This window comes from Podarcis raffonei, chromosome 5, assembly GCF_027172205.1.
Source record: "Podarcis raffonei isolate rPodRaf1 chromosome 5, rPodRaf1.pri, whole genome shotgun sequence".
NCBI lineage: Eukaryota > Metazoa > Chordata > Lepidosauria > Squamata > Lacertidae > Podarcis > Podarcis raffonei.
The window spans coordinates 60,315,338-60,335,235 of record NC_070606.1 but is presented as its reverse complement, the minus strand read 5'-3'; the positions used below and the strand labels follow the sequence as shown (position 1 = coordinate 60,335,235).

Here is a 19,898-nt window from a genome sequence, read left to right as displayed (position 1 = left end):
GGTGCTCACAGACTGTTTGCTTAATGATCTGCTCCAGAATCTTCCCTGGTATTGATGTCAGACTGACTGGGCGGTAATTATTTGGGTCCTCTCTTTTCCCCTTTTTGAAAATAGGGACAACATTTGCCCTCCTCCAGTCTGCCGGGACTTCGCCTGTTCTCCAGGAATTCTCAAAGATGACTGCCAGTGGTTCTGAGATCACATCTGCCAGTTCTTTTAATACTCTTGGATGCATTTCATCTGGCCCTGGAGACTTGAATACATCTAAACTAGCCAAGTATTCTTGTACTATCTCCTTAGTTATTCTGGGCTGTGTTTCCTCTGCTGAATCATTTGCTCCAAATTCTTCAGGTCGGGCATTGTTTTCTTTATCGGAAAAGACTGAGGCAAAGAAGGCATTGAGGAGTTCAGCCCTTTCTGTGTCCCCTGTTTGCATTTCACCATCTTCTCCTCTGAGTGACCCCACTGTTTCTTTGTTCTTCCTTTTGCTACGAACATACCCATAAAAGCCTTTTTTGTTGCTTTTAACCTCTCTAGCAAGCCTGAGTTCATTCTGTGCTTTAGCTTTTCTGACTTTGTGTCTACACGTGCTGGCTATTTGTTTGAATTCCTCTTTGGTGGTTTCCCCCCTTTTCCATTTTTTGTACACATCCTTTTTTAATCTTAACTCAGTTAAAAGTTCTTTAGATAGCCACCTTGGCTTCTTTAGGCACCTTCCATGTTTCCGCCTCATTGGTATTGCCTGAAGTTGTGCTTTTACTATCTCCCTCTTAACAAACTCCCAGCCATCGTGAACTCCCTTTCCTTTTAGTATTACTCTCCATGGGATCTCACCCAGCACTTCCCTAAATTTTATGAAGTCGGCTTTCTTGGTCATGTGCAACTTGCCACCCCTGGATTTTGCACTGAAAGCAACATTTGGATTTTGAAATGAATTGAATGCATATGAAATGAATAATAACATTTCTGTTGGAGAGTTATTGTAATGAATTACTATTTCTGTAGTGCTTTTCATGTATCGAGTCTTGTTTATAAGAAATATACATTTCCCTGTATTATTGAAAGAACAATTAGCTAGCTAGCTTTTGAGCTAAGAGTGCCTCTCTGTTTCCTCTGATCTCACTAAGGTTAGTGAGGTTGCAATCCTATGCATTTACTGAGAAGTAAAAATACATAGGACAAACTGCTTTGATAGTCATGTACATCAGTAGGCACCAAAGGGAATGGAATTATCTGAATAAGCATAGGAATAAATTTTAGATTATTTATACAGTAAAGATTCACAAAGGCCTTATGAAATCGTATAGGAAAAGTCCCCCGGCTATATTCTTAAGGAAAGTTGAAAAAAAAGAGCCTGTGATTGGATGGAAGATTCTTTGAATAGTTGATATGTATGGAGATTTATCCTGCATGTATATACGGTACATTGTGCTGCAATGCAGGTTTATATAGAAGTAATTGTCACTGAGCTCAATGGGACATTCTTCCAAAGTTCATTTTTCTGAGACAAAGAGATGGGGCAAATAAAGGGCATTCCTAAGGGGACCACACTTAAAGAACACTTTGAGAAATGGAATATGTCCAGAGGCAGGTGGACAGAGATGGTGAGGGTCTTAGAGACCAAGTCCTAAGAGGAGAAGAGACTTCAAATATTTGAAGTGCTGTCATGTACATGATGAACTCAATTTGTTTCCTGTTATTTGTTTCCTGGGGAGGTAGACCAGATGCAATGGGTTCAAAGTACAAAAAGTGGTTTTTGATTCAATTTGAGGGAGAGCTTCCTGATAGTTTGAGCTGTTCAGCTGTGGAACAGACTGCCTCAGAAAGTGGTGGACTCTCCTTTGTCAAAAGGTTTTAAGCAGAGCCTGCATAGCTACCTATCAGGGATGCTGTAGCAACAGATCTCCTATGTCAGCAGGGGATTGAGCTTGTTGATCTTTGAGGTTCCTTCCAGCTATATGGCTCGTCAGATAACCCTATGCAATATCACATGCAGTCTTACATCCAGTTTATGTGGGACCTGATTGCATTGGAAGTGGTATTAAAAATTAAAAAACAACAACAATACACAAGTGAAATGGGTATTCCTTGAACTGTGCCATCAAGCAGCTGCCTGAATGTTCAGATTAGCCCTGTTACCTAGTATGTTTGCATGGGATTGTAACCTTATTAGCTAACCCTGCTCTGGATAAAGCTATGTTTATGGATAAAGCTATGTCATCCAACTGCTCTGGATAAAGCTATGTCATCCAACCCTTTGCATTCCCCTCTATCATTCCGTTACTCTCAAAGGATGCTTTTATGATTAAAAACAGCAAGCTTAGGAGAAGGGAGGGGGTGTTATTTACAAGCCTAACAAAAATCAGTGGGCTAAATATTTACAGGAGAAAATAGTTTAAAAGGAGCCAGGCTTTCAGAAGTAATTATGATAATGTTCCAAAGAAACAACCCATTCACACCAAGTGGGTGCCTGAGTCACAGTTGGTGCAAGCTGATAAAGCTCTTGGCTGGGGCCTGTAAATTGTGAATGCCCCCCCATAAGTCCTTCAAGAGATCTTCTCCTCACAGATTCTGGTTGAGAAGATGGTTCTCTATAGTTCCTTTGAAATTCCAACATAAAATGTTGCCTCAAAGGGAAAAAAAACTCTTTTACTTTTTGAGCAGGTGGGTACAGAAAACAGTCCTTGAATTTCTTTATTTATTACTTATTCCAAGGCAGCCAACAGCTGTAAAGTGCAAACTACAAAATATTAAGAACATAAAAACAAAGCAGATGAATATACAATAAAAACAATAAAACTGATAAAAAACAGCAGCCAGTTCAAATTGCAACCTATTTACAGTAGTCACAAGGAGTCAGAATATCATCAGGCCAAGGCCCTTCTAAATAAAAATGATTTTTGCTTAACCAGCAGAATTCTCATGTTATCTTACTCTTGTTCTTAGAGGTGATTCTTCAGGAGTTTAATCTTATTCATTCCAAAGAATAATTTCCTCAGATCTGTTTGTTTAGTCCGCAGTGGACCATCTACAGCTCTCAGTTCTTCATCTTCGCAATCCAACATGAAGTCATTTAAGAAACCAAAAGCAGCCCCTTGACTTGTTGCTGGTGATTGCCAAAGGGTCATTTTGTGACAGTTGGAAGTACCGTAAACTGGTCGAAACTGACTTGACTGGAACAGCCAAAGTGGTGTAGTGATTGGAGCATTGAGCTAGGTGTGGAAAGACCCTGATTCAAGTCTCCACCCAACCATCAATTACTGTATTGGCCTGAATATAAGCCTCACTTTTCTTCCAAATTCCGACTGTGAAAAGTTAAAGTGCAGCTTAAATTTATGACCTTACAAAAATAGGCTTATATGATATCGCTGCTGAAACAGACATACGATAAAATGGAATGGGTGTGGGTGCCTGTGGAATTTTAAGGGCGCAGCTTATATTCGGGTATTTTCTCCCCCCCCCCCCCCGAATTTTAAAGGTACGTCTTGTATTCAGGTGTGAGTTATATTTGGGCCAATACTGTACTTTGAACCAGTCTGCTTTTCAGTCTAACTCACCTTGCAGGGTTGTTCTGAAGATAAAGTAAGAGCATGTTGGTGTGAGAACCATGTGTGCAGCCTTGAGTTCTAGGAGAAAAAGTGGAGTTAATAATAATGATAATAATAAATTAATAGTAAGTGTCCTGTTCTTAGAAATTAATACTGTGTGTTCTAGAATGAGAACAGCTGTCTCTAAAATACAGGAGTTTGTGGGGGGCGGGATCTGCCCGAGGGTCTCATTCCACTGTGGAAAAACGTCTCGGGACCACACGCCAGAGGCCAGAGAGGAAGAAAAACTTTTCTCTACCAATGTAATGCATACAAATTTTATAAACCTTTATAATTTCATCTCTTTCTCTCCCTTTTTTCTAAACTCCCAAATGCTGCATCTTTTCCTCATGGGATAGTCCTTGATCTTTTTTGTTGCCCTTCTCTGTCACTGTTCCAACTTTATGATATGTACACAATACTCTAAATGAAGTTGCACCATAGATTTTTATAACCACATTATATCAGCAATTTTATTTTCAGTTCCTTTCTTAATGATCCCTAGCTTGGAATTTGCTTGTTTCACAGCTGCTGCACAACTGGGTCGATGTCTTCATCAAGCTATCTGCTATGAACCCAGGGTCTTGTTCCTGGTCAGTTAGCACCAGACCCCATGAACATATATGTGAAATTAAGATTTGTTTGCTCTGACATGCATCACTTTACAGTTGTTTACACTGAATTGCAGCTGCCATTCCACTTAGTTTGGTGAGGTCCTTTTAGAGCGCTTTACAATCTCTTTTTGTTTTAATGCAGGCTTTATTTTGCCAGGGTCAAAGACACAGGCTAGGAGCCTCTATACCGCCCGCCCCCCAACTACAGCAATCTTTGCCTCCTCACTGCTCACCTGTTACACTAAGTCATTTATGAACAAGTTAAAAAGCAGAACCCCTAGTTCTGATCCTTGGGGGACATTACAGTCTACATGTCTCCATTTGGAGAACTGTCCAGTTATTCCTTTTATTTGCTTCCTGCAACTTACCGAAATCAATTTGTGATCAACAACAGAACCTCTCCTCTTCTGGATCACCTCTTTCTATATGCTTGTTGACACTCTAAAATAACTTTACTTTGTCATGAGACAGGACTAGTCCTTGCAGAAGCCATGCAGGCTTTGCTATAGCAAGGCTTGTTCTCTTCTATATGCTTGGTTATTTTATCTTTTTTTGGGGGGGGGGGACATACATTAAGCTAGGGACGCGGGTGGTGCTGTGGGTAAAAGCCTCAGCGCCTAGGGCTTGCTGATCGAAAGGTCGGCGGTTCGAATCCCCGCGGCGGGGTGCGCTCCCGTTGCTCGGTCCCAGTGCCTGCCAACCTAGCAGTTCGAAAGCACCCTCGGGTGCAAGTAGATAAATAGGGACCGCTTACTGGCGGGAAGGTAAATGGCGTTTCCGTGTGCTGCGCTGGCTTGTCAGATGCAGCTTTGTCACGCTGGCCACGTGACCCGGAAGTGTCTCCAGACAGCGCTGGCCCTCGGCCTCTTGAGTGAGATGGGCGCACAACCCTAGAGTCTGTCAAGACTGGCCCGTACGGGCAGGGGTACCTTTACCTATACATTAAGCTAGGGACGCAGGTGGCACTGTGGTCTAAACCACTGAGGCTAGCACTTGCTGATCGGAAGGTCAGCAGTTCGAATCCTTGAGACGGGGTGAGCTCCCGTTGTTTGGTCTCAGCTCCTGCCCACCTAGCAGTTCGAAAACACATCAAGTGCAAGTAGATAAATAGGTACCGCTGAATGGAGACCATCTGAATGGAGCTCATGGACCACTAGTGGTCAAAGGGCTACAGCTTGAGCATCACAGCAGGTAGGTAAGTAGGAGCTTGGTAGGTAGGCAAGCTAGGTAGGAGAGCTTGCCTTAGGACTCTTGGGCAGCTATACAGCTATATTTTCTCCCCTGGAAGACAGCAAGAAAGGGTTGCATCTGTATCAGAGCCAATCTATTACCTACCATCATCAGTTCGAAACAAGAAAGAAAGCACAACTCAGGAAGAAGTGGAAAAATGCCTTGATCATCAATGATTCCTGAGTCACACGCATTTCAACTTAAATTCTTGGTAGGGGTTCCTTTTCTGCCTGGAAGATGAATACTTCTCTTTTTCAGTGCATTCTGCCAACATAGGCAGAATCTGCTCCAAATTATGTACCTCTTCTTCACTGCGAACCATTTACATCCATATTCAGCAAGCTCTTTGTTAGTTGCTGTTGAAGACCCAGGCTGCCATGTTTTCCCCAATATCCTCACCTTCCTAGCTTTCTGTCCTCATAGAAGTATCCCTCTTTTGACAAAACGTTGGCATAATTTGAAACAGTACATTTGAAATAGCTGAGTCCCTGCCAAGAGTAAGCCAAATAAGCTGTTACTACTACAGTACAGCTATGACCCTCACCGTACCCTGGATGTGCCCACTTGACTGCTTCAATCTGCAGAAGTGGCACTTTTACAAGGGCTGCAGAATATTTGTTCCACTCTTGTGAGAAATTGATTTGTTTTTACTGTGACATCAGCTGATCTATAGATATTAGGTAGGCATCTTTGCTGTTCTGTTTTTGACTACTGCTAAAAACTTTTCTGTTTCGGCAAACCTTCCCAGACATGTAATTTGATTAGGTGCATTTATTTTTCAGTTTCAATTAGATGCATTTCCCCCAATGGATTTATCTCTATTTTGATCATTATGTTTACTGTTTCAAAGTCAGATTTTATTACAGTGTTAATGAATACTATATGTAAGCCACTTACGGATTATTATTATTTGATTAAGTGGTATATAAATCTTGTTAAAGAAATAAAATAAATACCACCTGATCATTACACTCAATAGTCCCTTTCATTCCACTGTGCATCAGTGTCAGCAGAGCTGATGGCCACAAAAAAGAGATACCTCTTTTTCTATGGTATCTTTTGCTCTGTGATGCTGAGCCATGAGCTTCTTTGTGTTACCTATCTCCTAGTTTGCTGCATCCTGAGCAAGGCTGTTGTCAGGCAAAGCAGTGTCAAAGCTTTGCCAGGAAGGTCTGCTAGCGCGGAGGGTTCCTCTTATTCCGTTGGAGCCTTGGGAACCAGGTTCCATGCAAAGGTTTTCTCCAACTCCAGTACAAACACACACAAATACACACCAACTGCTGCAGTTAATTTAAATTTCCTTCCCTGAAGAGGCCAGTGCAAGGCTGGGTTCTCTGAGATTCTGCATGATCTGACACCACATCTCAGCCTGGCCCTGCCCTCCTCCCCCTTCACCCGGCCTGGCTTTCATACAACGAAGAAAAGAAATAGGGGAAGACACTTTCCCCCCAACATTCGCTATTTATCTTAAATGAGGCAAAAAGGGCTTCATCAGTCTGTTTGAAACAATATCTGAAGCAGAGCTGGGCTGTGAGGGAGCTTCACTTCATCAAAGGCTGGGCTGGATACTCCACTGGGGAAGAAGCCCACAGGCCTGGTGGTTACTTTAAGTTTATAATGTGCAGGATTTACTTACATCATCTGCTTTCTGTAAATCTGCCCCCCCCCCAAAGCAACACTTTGCTCCAGCCTCACCCAGTCATGTCTGAGCACCCAATTCCAGAGTCTCTGAATTAACTTGTACCTCACAGTAAGGCTAGACTGGGGTGAAGGGGGAAATCTACGGTGGGGAATTATAATCAGACAAACTTGCAATTTCAGGGGCAAATCATGTAATCATATTGGGCATGATTTCAGCAAAGCTAAGCACTTTGAAGGTTCATTTATTTCAACATGAGAGATCTAATAATGCACTTGAGACTGCAATCCCATACATACTTACCTAGGAGGAAGTGCAACTGAATTCAGCGAGCCTTACTTCTGAGTAGACATGTCTAGGGTTGCACTGTGGCTGTTCTAAATGTTGACTAGATCTAGACCATGTCTTTCATTTTGTAGAGCCAGTTTGCTTAGAACTTGGATTTCTTGAAGTTAGGCCCATACCTCACAAGATAAGAGAGTATGATGGGATGGAGTAATTGTACTTACTTTCCTTAGTTCATCATAATACATGCTTCATCTCAGTCAATAATCTTAGTGAAACGCCTGTTTAAAAACAAACCCCCATCTGCTGCTTTTAGGCAATATTTTAACATAAGTAGTGAGGTAAAAATCAGAAATACATGATTTCCATACTTGCTTAAAAAAAAGAGAAAAGACTGCAATCATTAGCAAATTTGAAGAAATAAGCCCCATTCAGTTGAAACTTGCTCAATAGGCATGTTTATAGGATTGAGCTGCAAAAGTGTGCGATCCATGGAGCCCAACTATGAAGTAAATATCAAGAGCTCGATAGGACTCCTATTAAATATAAGTATGCTTATTTTGAAGTAAGCAGGCATATAATTGGGGTATGTATATTTTTCCTGAAAATTTAAAAGGCTCTGAAATCAGTGGTGTATAGTTCCAAGCAGATAGCTACCTTTAGGATCAGACTATAATACACCAGCCTCATTTATTTTAGTGGGACTTCTTTAGGTGAAGGTGTTTAGAGTATGTATAGGAAGCAAAAGGAGAGACATTCAGAATCTACCTTATACCTCTTGGGGGAAGGGAGAAAGGAGGACTGTACAAATGTTAATCTGTATCCAAGAATTGTCATAAACCCATCAAATAATTGTAAATCTTGGGCACGATCCACTGAAAAGAAAGCATTGTTTTGAGTCCCTTGGGAGAAAATTGCATACCCCCATATAAATAAATGGGACACAAAAGTGCTTTGCTTTGGCTGGATCATGCCCCAAGGTTTCAACAGATTAATCAGTCCACTGTTTTGTTTTTGTTTAAACCCAGCAACTCAACAGAGAGAGAACATATTGGGGGCATTTTAATTAATATAATCGTTCAGGGCATGTAAAATTACACCGAAATAACTGGTAGAAAATAACAATTGACAGTTTCAGTCAAGAGCTAGTGACAGGTTTACTATGCATTAATCACAACGATGATGACATGCACATTAATGATGATGAGGGTGATAATCATAAATAAAACGTTTTGTACCCTAAAATCCTTTGCCATCCCTTTCTGGATTGATTCCTACAGGCCACGGGTGGAGGGTGAGGAGATAGTGGGGTCTCCCGACGTGGTGCGGGAATCAGAAAGAGTGTTAAGATAGAAAGCCCCGCCGCGCTCCTCTTGCCAAGCTGCTTTTCCTTTAGTTAAAACAAGAGAAGACGTGGGCCTCCGGCGCTTAGTGGTGCGCATCCTTTCCACAAGAGAAAGAACTGCGGAGAACTGCTCATTCCTTAACCCATTTAAGCCATTTCTATCCGGCCTTTCCCTCGCAAGCCTTTCGAAGCGTCTTACAATCCAGAAAGAAGGGCAAAATCCAAAACGGGGGCAAATCCACAACAAGGGCAAAGAAATTAAACGAATCAGTCAATCTTTCTAGCTTTCAGAGTTATGTTTTACAAGACTTCCGATGGGGTGCGGGGAGGAGAATCCCCAGATCTTTACCTGGAGGATTTAGGTTGCAGTAAGAACCCCGCTGCCCTATGGGATTCAGTGGGGCTTAATTCTGCGTGGACATGGTTAGGATGGCGCTGCTAGTGGGTTTCCGAATTCTACCGCGGGACCCTGGGAAGAGACTAGAACGGCCAGATCAAAATAGATAAGGTGGAAAAAGGTAATCTGCATAACAAATAAGAGATTCCCCACCCCACCCCCAAGCAGAAACTCCCTCCCTTACGCAGCTAAATCCCAGCCACGCGGGATTTCCAAAATCCTTGCCACATAACCGATGATTTGCAATAACATTGCTATTGAATGAATGAAGGGAGTACAAAGGAAATCCCACTTGCTTTGGGGAACGAGCCCGACTCCCTCGACGCCCCTGCACTGGGTGGAGGAAGCCGGTTTCAAGCGCCTTGCCACCCCTCCTTCCCCTTTGACTCTCTGGGCCGCTTGCCAGCGGGTAACGTAGTCGGTGCCATCGGGGATCGGGCGCTGTTTTGCGGATGGAGGAGCCAAGGAGACCCGAGAGAGCATTTGCTTGGGGGCGTGTCTCCCTCACCCAGTTTGCTCGGCCATCGGAGTGGGGAGAAGCCCGTCGGGGTTCCAAGGGCGACTCCGCTGTCGCCGCCCCTGCGGACCGGTCTTCAGGTCTTCCTGCACACCGTGATCCTTCCACGTCTCTACAACCCCCTTCCCCAGTTTCAAGGCGGATTGTGTGATGCCCTGGCTCAGCCGAAGTGATGCCTCCACCCCACTCCCTCCACACAGCACCCGGCTTAATTCTACAGAATTCAAGCAGGGAAAGACGTTGCTTCTCGGGGAAGATACGCATATGTTCTGGCCGGCTGGATTCCGGCAGCGGATCAGCCACTTCTTCCCTTCCCTTTCTGGAGCCATTGGATAAAAATGCTCTTCGACGGAGCATCCAAAGTCCGCGAAAGGCGCTTTTGAAGGACACCAGCTCCTTCGGTTCGCTCTACCAGCGGCAAAAGACCGGGAGGTTCCGTCTGAGTCCCAGGAGGTGTCTTCGGGTTCCCGTCCCCGCCGCTCTCAGGCTTGGGGCCCACGATGGCTTACCGTGTCCCCCTTGCTCGGCTTCCCCAGGCCCGTGGTTCTCTGTCCTGCATGACTCTTTCCCGCAATATCCGCCGGCAAGTTTTTGCGCGCCCTCCTCCAATTCGAAGCGTGAAATCGGGCCGTCGGATTCGAGGCGCGCGTTAATTGTTTCTGCCCAGCGGTACGCCTGATTCTCTCTGCAAAGTCAATCCCGTTGGAAATGGGATTTCATGCTGTTTTCCTGGCCCGGTAATTGATCTCCCGAGCGCTGCTAAGTGGAGAGATTTCAGACAAATCGAGCTGTCTAAAGTTGCTAAAGTCGATTCGATTTGAGTCCCACGAGGGTCTCTGCGGCAGAAGAGGGGTGGGCAGACGGGAGAAGGGGCAAGAGACCTATAGAGTTTGGGTCAAACTCCGGTATTTCGCCCCCCCCCATACCCAAACTCTAGTTCAGTTTCCCAAGATTCCCCCCTAAAAACCCGACGGTATAGGCAACATGCCCAAGTTAACGGAGGGAGCAGTAGGTGAGGGTTAGAAAAGACGTTTCTAAGTCTGGGCTTTTGCAGGCAGAAGGGCAAAGAGGTTTAGGGAGGACTCCAATTCCCATCAGCCCCAGCCAGCACGACCTGCGGAGCTTTGGTCCAGCAACCTCTCTAGAGGACCACAGGCTTTTAGATCATTCCCGTTGGAAAAGGCTCCCCCTTTGATCTTGACGGGCGTGAAAACAGGCTATCCGGTATTCGTACCATTCTCAAACGTAGGACGGTGATCGTTTAGGAGGCAGTGTTGTACTAGTTAGCTAAATTGGTGCTTCAGGTTAAGAACAGTTTCAGGTTAAGAACGGACCTCCGGAACGAATTAAGTACTTAACCTGAGGTACCACTGTACCTTTCCGTTTCCCTGGCAGCAGTGCTAGCTAGGACCTGGGAGACCTGGGTTCAAACCCCCATTTGGTCATGAAGCTCGCCTTAGGTCAGTCACTGCCTTTCTTCCTAACCTACCTCACAGGGTTGTCGTGGGGATTAAATAAGGAGGGGAAGAAGAACCACGTAAGTCGCCTTGAGCTCCTTGGAGAGAGAGAGAAAAAAGGGGGGGGTATAAATGCAATAAAATGAAGTTTTACTGAAGGAATGTGCCAAGGGGGTTTGTTACCCTGTCTTGTATTTGTTCACTCCCTTGCGTAAAGGACAGCAGGCTACCATCCAGGAATCCGGTGCCCTGCGGCTACACAACGGGCACGGATTTCCCCTGGCAGTTCCTGGGAATGTAAACGCAGCGGGATGAGGCTAGTTCACACACGGTAGTGCCTACTCCTCCTTTCACATCGCACCAAACGCGGCGCTTTACCGCGGAGTCTTTAACGTGTCATCGCCTAGACGGGGCCAGCCTCAGGCAGCTGAAACTGGGTGTCATGGAAGGGCAGCAAATTTAATTGACTTAAGGATAATTGTATCTCTGCTGCCAGGGAAACGGAAAGGTACAGTGGTACCTCAGGTTAAGTACTTAATTCGTTCCGGAGGTCCGTTCTTAACCTGAAACTTTTCTTAACCTGAAGCACCAATTTAGCTAATGGGGCCTCCCGCTGCTGCCGCGCCGCCGGAGCACGGTTTCTGTTCTCATCCTGAAGCAAAGTTCTTAACCCGAGGTACTATTTCTGGATTAGTGGAGTCTGTAACCTGAAGCGTATGTAACCTGAAGTGTATGTAACCCGAGGTACCACTGTATTTCTGTCCAGGATGCCCAAATTACTTGGCTGGCCTGGCTGTACGTGTGTGCTATTTTGCTGTTTGGCGTAGGGCAGCGAGGTGTCTTCTTGCGCGGTCCTTGTGAACAGAGAAATCAAGAGATGGCGTTTCCTGGAACCGAGCAAGGAATCAGCTGAGCTTACCCAGCGAAGCCAGGCACCTGCTCTTTGAGGATTTTCTTTTTCGACCAATCTAAATTGTGCCTTTTAAAAATGTGGCTGGCCAAGGCCAGAGTGTTTTGGTTAGAGCAGCATTGTTTGACGGGTCTTCCCTTTCCTTCCTAGCCCTGCAGAAGGGGCGCTCCGAAGGACGCACCGGAATGCTAAGCATTCCAAGTTTATGCTCTAAATGGCAACGCATCGGGCTTTCGGCCGCCAGGAGGCGCTCGTTGAACATCCTCAAGCTCTTGGTTGCCGTCAGTTTGGTACTAAAAGGCCTTCGGAAAGCCAGAGGCTCCGTGCAGTGCGCCCCCTGCCGGCTAGTTCTCTTGGCAATGTCTGCTTTCGGCGAGGATTCCATTAAGGATGGATGGGGCGAGGGCACCGATGCGGGTGCGACAAAGGGAGGTATTTGGGAGAAAGAACTTCGCTCCTTGCTATCCTTTCCTTTCACCTCGAACAATGGCTGAGGAGATTCAGCTTAGATACATCAGCCTGCGCGCTGGCAACCCTTGCTGCCCCACCCACTGGGGATTTTGCCTGACTATAAACTCGGTGGAAATGCCCTTATGCGGGATCTCATGATTCCAGCGAGGGGTTAGGCTGGAAATTCAGGATTCTGCTTTCCAGGGTTTTCCTGGAGACTCCAGCCTCATTTGCAAAGCAGCCAACGTCAGCACTTCGTCCCTCTGCTAAACATCTGTCCATGCGAAAATACGTTTTTAAAAAACAAAACAAAACCCAGGTTTCCAGACACCCACTCCACCCTCGATATTTATGTCTGCAACATCTCATTTGGAAATGCCATCGACTCAGTTTGCAACATCCCATTATAGGGGGTTAAATCCCGACTTCCCAATTTGCAGTTTATTATTATTTTTATATATTCCTCTACTTAGAGGTTTTGGCCTTGGAGCATGTGTTAGCAGTTAGAGAAATATCAAAATAATGAATGACAAATTCCGAATTCTGAGGCCATGAATCACAAACTGGAGAGTCCAGACTGAGTAAACGAGGGCCATGGAGATTCCTCACGGATCACCCAAGCAAATACATTTCATTTAGGAATTATAAAACTTCAGTCCTATACCCGCCTGCCCATTGAGCTCAATGGGACTTCTGATTAGATACGTCTAGACTAGCATTGCACTGTAATTATTCCCCCTCCCATAACAGTGTCATAAAAATGGATAAGAGAGACTTTGTTCATCCTCAAGTTGTTCAAAAGCACCCCGTTAACTCCGTTCCTCATGGAAAGCAAAAGCAAAAAATGAATTTAAAAAAATCAAACAAACAAAACCCTAGGAAAGCACCTAAAAATCATGACACGAAGGGAGCACGAATTCTTCTGGATTCCCCAGCTGGATAAAATATAGGAAGCCAAGACTGGTCAGGCATGAACGGTGAATTCACCAGGAGCTTTTTAAAAACAAAAAATATGTATTCATTAATGGCCTGAAAAAGGAAGTAAGAATGTGACAAGATTTGCAGGTTATCAGGTCATTTAAAGCAGCTAAAGCAGCTAAATCTAAAGCAGACTGAGGCGGTGGTCTTATCTGGTACCTGGAAGTAAGTCCCGTTGACATCAGTGGTGCTTACTTCTGAGTAGACACGCGTGGGCTTGCACTGCAAAGACCAGTCGCCCTCGGTGCTAAGGAACGCAAGCAACGAAACAGTAGATGGGATTTAATGCTACTTAGGAGGAGGAGAGATGGCCAAAGAACATAATAAAATCTAAAAATGAAGGCAAGGCGTCGTTGATTTCAGTAGGCTTTACACAAGGTCTTGAGGGTTCGGGAAGCAATTGCACTTATGCAGAGCCAGCTTCATACACCCTGTGAGTGTGGAGATGTTATCCAGCATTTCATCCCAGTCCTAAAAAAAATCTTGTTTTTCTTCCTATGGAAAATGTGCTTAGGATCGCAGACCCCTCCACTGTGTTGGGAGGTAAGTGGAACGCAGCGCCTAGCGCACCTTTGTTCCCCAACAAGTATAATGGGAACCTGACTGAGGTGGCAGATGAGAGCCCCGCTGAAAACAGTGGCACTTCCTTCTTAATAAACACGCGGCCACAATCGCCCCTTGAAACGACAACAGCCAGGAGCCACCATTCTGGGGAGATCCGTCGAAATGTCGGTCCAACAGACTGTAGCTCCCCAGCCCAAAGAATAAACATCACGTTAGTCTTCCGAGCGCGGGTAGTGCGTTCAAGTCTACTGCAGCGGAAACAACAAAGAGCCCTGTCCTTTCCTTGAAGAGGACAAGACTTGAGAGTGGCATTTGCTTTCCTGCGCGTCACTTCGTCGGATGCGCGACGGCCGGGTTATCTAATATACAATGGGTCTTTCTTAGTGCAGAAGAGCAAAGAGGCCGTTGAAAAGAAGATCACCTTCATACCATTACGCCTCGAGCCATGAATAATACCGTATATTTCTGCTCTCCCAGTTGATTTTAAGGCGGTAAAGAGAAGCTCAATCAGAATTATTTGGTCACAAGCAAAGGTTTAAACACTTCGTCTTTGAAAAAAAAGAAGAGAACAAAGGAAGGATGTGTCTGAACCGCACAAACCAGGAATACCTGAAAAGAAACTGCCCCGTTTGTATCCGAAGGCATCAAGCTTGAAACAGATCTGATCGTTGCTTCTCGCAAGGCCCAGTTTTAGACTATGGAAACTTGAGATATTAGGCACCCCTTGCCTTAAACATTAGAGTCTCTCAAGGGAACGTTTGCTGATAATTCCTATGTTAAATGTATGTATTTATATTACAGGGCATCAGGCTTACAGGACGTAAAACAGTGGTTCAGGCTGCGTACAGGCCATATATTAAAAACCCATTCTGCAAGAGTCCTGGGGATCCTGTAGTTTATCCCCACCCCACCCACAGAGCTACAGTTCCCAGCACCCTTGGCAAACTACAGTTTGCATGGTTTTTTAAAAGAGAGTTTCCCAGGTGAGCCGTGCCTTGAAAGGAACCACTTTTTAATTTTTCTTTGGGTCTGATGCCCTTTAATATGAACGTATGCGTAGCATTTCTGATATTGCTTACATTTACAGAGGCCAGCCGTGATGGGAATACCCCCCTCCTCTCACCGCCCCCTCCTTTGAAAGCGCTTCCTGGCGCATCTGGCTCTGGACACTGTCAAAGACAGGCTACTGGGCTCGATGACCCCCTCAGGCTACTGTTGTGAATTTGGAAAGTTCTTCAGTAGTGTCAACTTGAGCATAAATACTCGTGAACGAGGAGAGGAAATTGTCCATGTCCACCGTTATTTTCTTGCAAACCAAGGGCCCAGCCTAATTCCACCCCCCTCCACCGCCCCAAGATCTAATCTATTTCTCCGGTAGTCTTTTGTCAGCGCCAGGACTAAGTTCTTCCATCTTCGTGATTCCAAACAGCAATTTTACGCAGCACCTCTACCATCCTGAACCTTTCAAAGCTCAAAGCCGTTTTCCCCAACCCCAAGTCCAACTGGGCATCTCCAAAGGCAGAGTTGCACCCGCAGCTCGCACATCCCGAGAGCATGTTCGCACGAGCAGGACTTGGATCATTTGGAGACATTCTGATTTCATGAGAAGGTCGCTCTCCTGAGATCAAGGACATGTTGTCCATCAGTGGATACTTCTGCGGTGGGATAAAGGCGGTACAAAAACCGCGCGCGGGTTTGCTCAAAAGCCTTATGGGGCCGCGATCTTACACACACTTACTTGGGAGTGTAAGCCTCAAGGGGCTCACTTCCAAATTAGGAGGCGCAGAATCCGGCACGGCTGGGGTGAGATCCGAAACTCCAGGAGATTTCATTCACAACCATTGAATCTTACGACTTAAATAAAAACCCTCTGCAGTGTAAAACGACAACAACAACTATTATTTCCAGCGTGCTCCTAGTGAAACTTGTTTTCGAACACCGGGAAAGTGCAAAGAGCCAGTTGGACACACCATCTGGGAGCTCTTCGCATACCAAGGAAACCTAGAGGAGGACTGAGGCTAACCCTCTCCTATAAATGTTTAAAATTAGGCTTGGAGATCGCTCGGTCTCCATAGCCGGGCTCCAATCTATCGAGGTCCGCAAGGCTGACTACAGAAGAAATGTGACGGACTTCACCGAGAAACAGCAACTCCCGTGAGGCAATAAATCGAGCCGGTCTCCTTGCCAAACCGACCTGGCCTTTTGCACTCCCACTAAGACAACTGAAGAGTTGGAGGGTTTGTGTTCTGCATCCCTTTTGTTTTACCCGGGTTTTCCTTTCCAGGAAAGGAACGAGACTCAGACATAAAGAAGGATTGCATTGCTTAAATGGGTTACTCTGCTTAAAATATATATTCCCGCACTCTGGGACTAAGCAGTTCCAAGCCGGGACAAATCCTGTGGCGCGCGGTCCCGGGCGACCGGGATCAGCTCTTGGCCAATGCTCGAGCAATATGCATTTCTTTGGCAGTAAAGTCGCCCTTTCTGGACTCGGTTTCCACCGCAGCGCGAAGCACGAGATCGCAGTCCTGCAACCTCGGGCACGTTTACTCGCAAGTCACTTCCGCGGCGTTGAACTGGGGGCTTTCACGCAGAAACAGGGCGCGAAAACAGCCCAAGTGAAGTCGCCGCGCGTAGTTTGAGGGGAGAGAAAGACCCTTCAGTCAAATAGGGGTTTCAGCTGGATTAATAAATGGCCCTGTGACACCCCCTCTCTCTTAGGCCCATACCCCGCAAATGCAAAAAAACTCGGATTCAAAGGGAAGCGCCTCCCGCCTGCCCTCTGGCTCATCCCTAAGCAAACGGATGGAGAACCTGTCTCTCTCCCTCCCACAGTCCATCGCCCATTAGCCCCGGCCAGCGTGTCTAGCGGTAAGGAGCGGCGGGAGTTGGAGACCTACAACATGTGGAGGGTCACAGGATCCCCGGTCCGTTGCGGGGTGGGTGGGGGAGATTCCCTTGGCCGGGGTAAGGCCCCTCCACCGAAAACGTAGCAGAAGGGAGCGAGATCTCCTCTCCCGTCGGGGAGATGCCGCGTTACCCATAGATGAAAACCATCCTCCCGGGAACGACTCACCCGCGCTGCGTCCGGGCTCGGATTCTTTCCCCCTTTTCTCCTCCCGGGAGCTCCGGGACTTCCTCCTTTCGTCCTCGCCAGTCTCAGCACCGAAGGCAAAGGCTGGCAGTGGGGTAGGGTGGGGTGTTGGTGGAGCTGCAGGGCACCCCTGCTCCCCTCCAGCCCCCAGATTTTTGACTGTCCAGAGCCAAAGGCCGGCGGAAAAGATTGTGTGAACGCAGAGACAGACCCCTGCTTACCTACCCATCTCTTGGGCTACTCTTGCGCGAGGTTTCCGCGTCGGGGCTGGGGAGAGACGAGGCAACGACGGTCAGGGGGTTCCAATTATTCGCCTCCGGTTGGGCTGCTCTTGCCAAGCCACCTTTTTGTAGCGAGACTGTTAGCAACGGCGGCGGCGGCGGGAGGCCTCCTACCCGGCAGTTGGAGAGAAGGAAGCCCGGTGCGCGCGCGCGGGGGGGGGAGGCCAATCCCCTCCCCATCTCCCCCTTCCCCCTCCCTCCGGATGCGCGCAAGCCCCCTCCGGGAGCCGGCCTGGCCCCTCGGGGAACCCGTGCCGAGAGGGTTAACCCCGGAGCGACTCCCCTTTACCTTTGCGAGAGCGAAAATGTCCGCAGGCGGCGGCTCTTCCAGGGGCGGCGCTGGCGAACAAGGCGTCTTGGCACCGGCCCCGGGGAAGGCTGGTCAGGGGCGTGAGCTCCCCTCTCCCACCAGCACCAAAACATTGGGGGGCAGGGGGAAAAAGGCAGCTTCGCCCCCACGCTTTGCACTCCGGACAATTAGCCGCCCGCGACTGGCTGTGCCCGGCGCGGGACTTAATTCGGGGAGCCCCCCTCGGCCTCGGCCCAGCATGCCCTGCCCCAGCGCTGGCCCTCCCGGCTTCCTGGCCCTCTTGGCCCCTGGACTAGCGCTGCTGGCTCACCTCTCGCTCCCCTCGCAGGCCGGGGTGAGGCGCCTTCCCGCCGGGACTGGCCCGCAGGGCGCCCCGGGCCGGACGCTCATCCTCCTGGACGTGAGCGCCAGGAGCCCCCTCCGCGTCACCAGCGAGAACTTCCTCTCGCTGCAGCTGGATCCCTCCATCCTCCACGACGGCTGGCTGGACTTCCTCAGGTAAGGAGGGGCGGCAGCGGCTCCCCGGCCTTCCCCACCCCACGGGCTCGCTCCCCTCCTGCCAGCCCGCCTCGGCGCCCCCCTCCGCCCTGCCGCGCGCTACCCCAGCGCGCCCTTTGCGCTCCGCGCGTCCCCCCTCCACGGCCTCGCCGAGCCGCGGCTGGGACGCGAGGAGGAGGCCGGGCCATGGTTCCTATTAAGATGCACATGTTTGCAATGGAGAAAGCATCTCGGAAAGGCTGGCTGGAGGGGGGGGGGAGAGAAGTCCGCGCCCGGTTCTGGAGCGGGTTTCAGCCCCGAAAGGGCGAATCTGATAACCGTCGATGTCCCAGGGGGCGGTCACTCCAGGGCTTCTTCGGTCAGGAGAACCGCTCCCCTACGCGATTAACGGGGCCCTGATGGGAAAGAGTCCGAAGGAATCCCTCCAGAGCCCGCGCCGATGCCCAAGACGGGGCGGGCTTGCCCTCCAGCCGGTCCGCGGGGAAAGGGAGAGGGGCGTCCGAGGGTCTCGTCGCTGCCCGCCGGGAGAGCGCAAGCTCCAGGTATCCTTTCTCAGCCGCATCTCTCCCGGCTGCCTCCGGAGGGCTGGAGAAGATGCCCCGTCGTCCCTCTGGGCGGTCTTCCGTGGGGCGAAGGGTGGCTTTCCGGCCCCTTGGCCACGGCAGCCCGTGCGGGAGCGCAGCCCTTCTTTGCTTCTCCGGGCAGCCTCCTCTTTCCCTTCGGGGCCTTTGACGGCCTGACGGGCTAGCGGCGCCCTCGGTGTGCACCGGGGGAGGCGCGATGGCGGCGCTCCGAGCGCGGCTTGCCTCTCCGGTCGGGCCCTGGGCTGCGCAGGATCCGTCCTCTCTCACGCAGCTCCTTGTCCGCGCAGCTCCCGGCGTCTGGTGACCCTGGCCCGTGGCCTGGCGCCCGCCTTCCTCCGCTTCGCCGGCAAGAGGACAGACTTCTTGCAGTTCCAGAACGTGAAGAACCCGGCCAAGAGCCGAGGCGGACCCGGACCCGACTACTACCTCAAGAACTACGAGGACGGTGAGGCTGCGGAAGCGCAGGCAGGGGCCAAGCCGGGGAGAGGGCAGCGGCGGGGAAAGAGGGGCGAGGCTGCGATCCCGCTATTCCCTGGACGGGACGGACATGGGGGGATGCGATCCCAGAGACGGGGGAAGGATGCTAACTCTGCAGACCCCAGCAAACCCTTCCATTATCAGTGATTGGGCGATGGGGAGGAGAGGCAGGCTCTTCTTATGGGGGAAAGGAGGCTTATCACGCCGAGCTAGTGATAAGGATAAGGAGGTGGCCCTAGTGAACTGGGGCCAAAGTAAGTTCTCTGCTTATTAGGGTCTTTTTGCTGCCAGCAGTGGCTGATCCCATGCAGGTGACTTTAAAACAACTCACACATTTACACCTGACTTGTGATTAAAAGCCCTCGTGTGCTGTTTGGCAGGATGTTAAGGATGCCTAAGGCTCCCAAGCAGGGCGGCAGCGAGGGTCAGATAATTTGGTCCCTGGTATCTTATGCAAGAAGCAGTTCAGGTGATAATAGGCTGCTACCCCAGACCCAAATAATACCTTCCTTGCAGATGTGCACCTGCTTCTGTGCCAGCATGTTTGGACTGTGGCTCCAGAGAGTGTTGAGGACATCAAGGCATATACGCTGGGATGGTTGCATGACACAGCCTGGCGTTTCTGATGGTGCATTGGGAGGGCTTATGCCAGGCAGACATCATTAACCCTTTTGCTCTGTG

General features: G+C 48.6%; 1 protein-coding gene and 1 long non-coding RNA gene across 5 annotated transcripts in view; one reads left to right on the top strand and one right to left on the bottom strand.

Annotated features, from left to right (window-relative positions):
* Window positions 1-4,785: 4,785 nt before the first annotated feature.
* On the bottom strand, window positions 4,786-17,371 carry LOC128414372 (uncharacterized). Of its 2 annotated transcripts, XR_008330647.1 has the most exons (3): window positions 17,293-17,371; window positions 8,594-8,745; window positions 4,786-7,636 (listed from the first exon to the last, which is right to left on the bottom strand). It is a non-coding gene; the product is annotated as an uncharacterized LOC128414372 (long non-coding RNA). The 2 variants fall into 2 exon arrangements; XR_008330646.1 differs by lacking the exon at window positions 4,786-7,636 and having other exon boundaries at window positions 8,405-8,745.
* Window positions 17,372-17,466: 95 nt separating this feature from the next.
* Window positions 17,467-19,898, top strand: part of HPSE2 (heparanase 2 (inactive)) — a 113,237-nt gene continuing 110,805 nt past the window's right edge. For all 3 annotated transcript variants that reach the window (XM_053389543.1, XM_053389544.1, XM_053389542.1), the window contains exons 1-2: window positions 17,467-18,156; window positions 19,028-19,185. In XM_053389543.1, coding sequence (XP_053245518.1) covers window positions 17,552-18,156; window positions 19,028-19,185 — 763 coding nt within the window. In that variant the 5' untranslated portion in view covers window positions 17,467-17,551. The remainder of the gene's footprint in view (window positions 18,157-19,027; window positions 19,186-19,898) is intronic.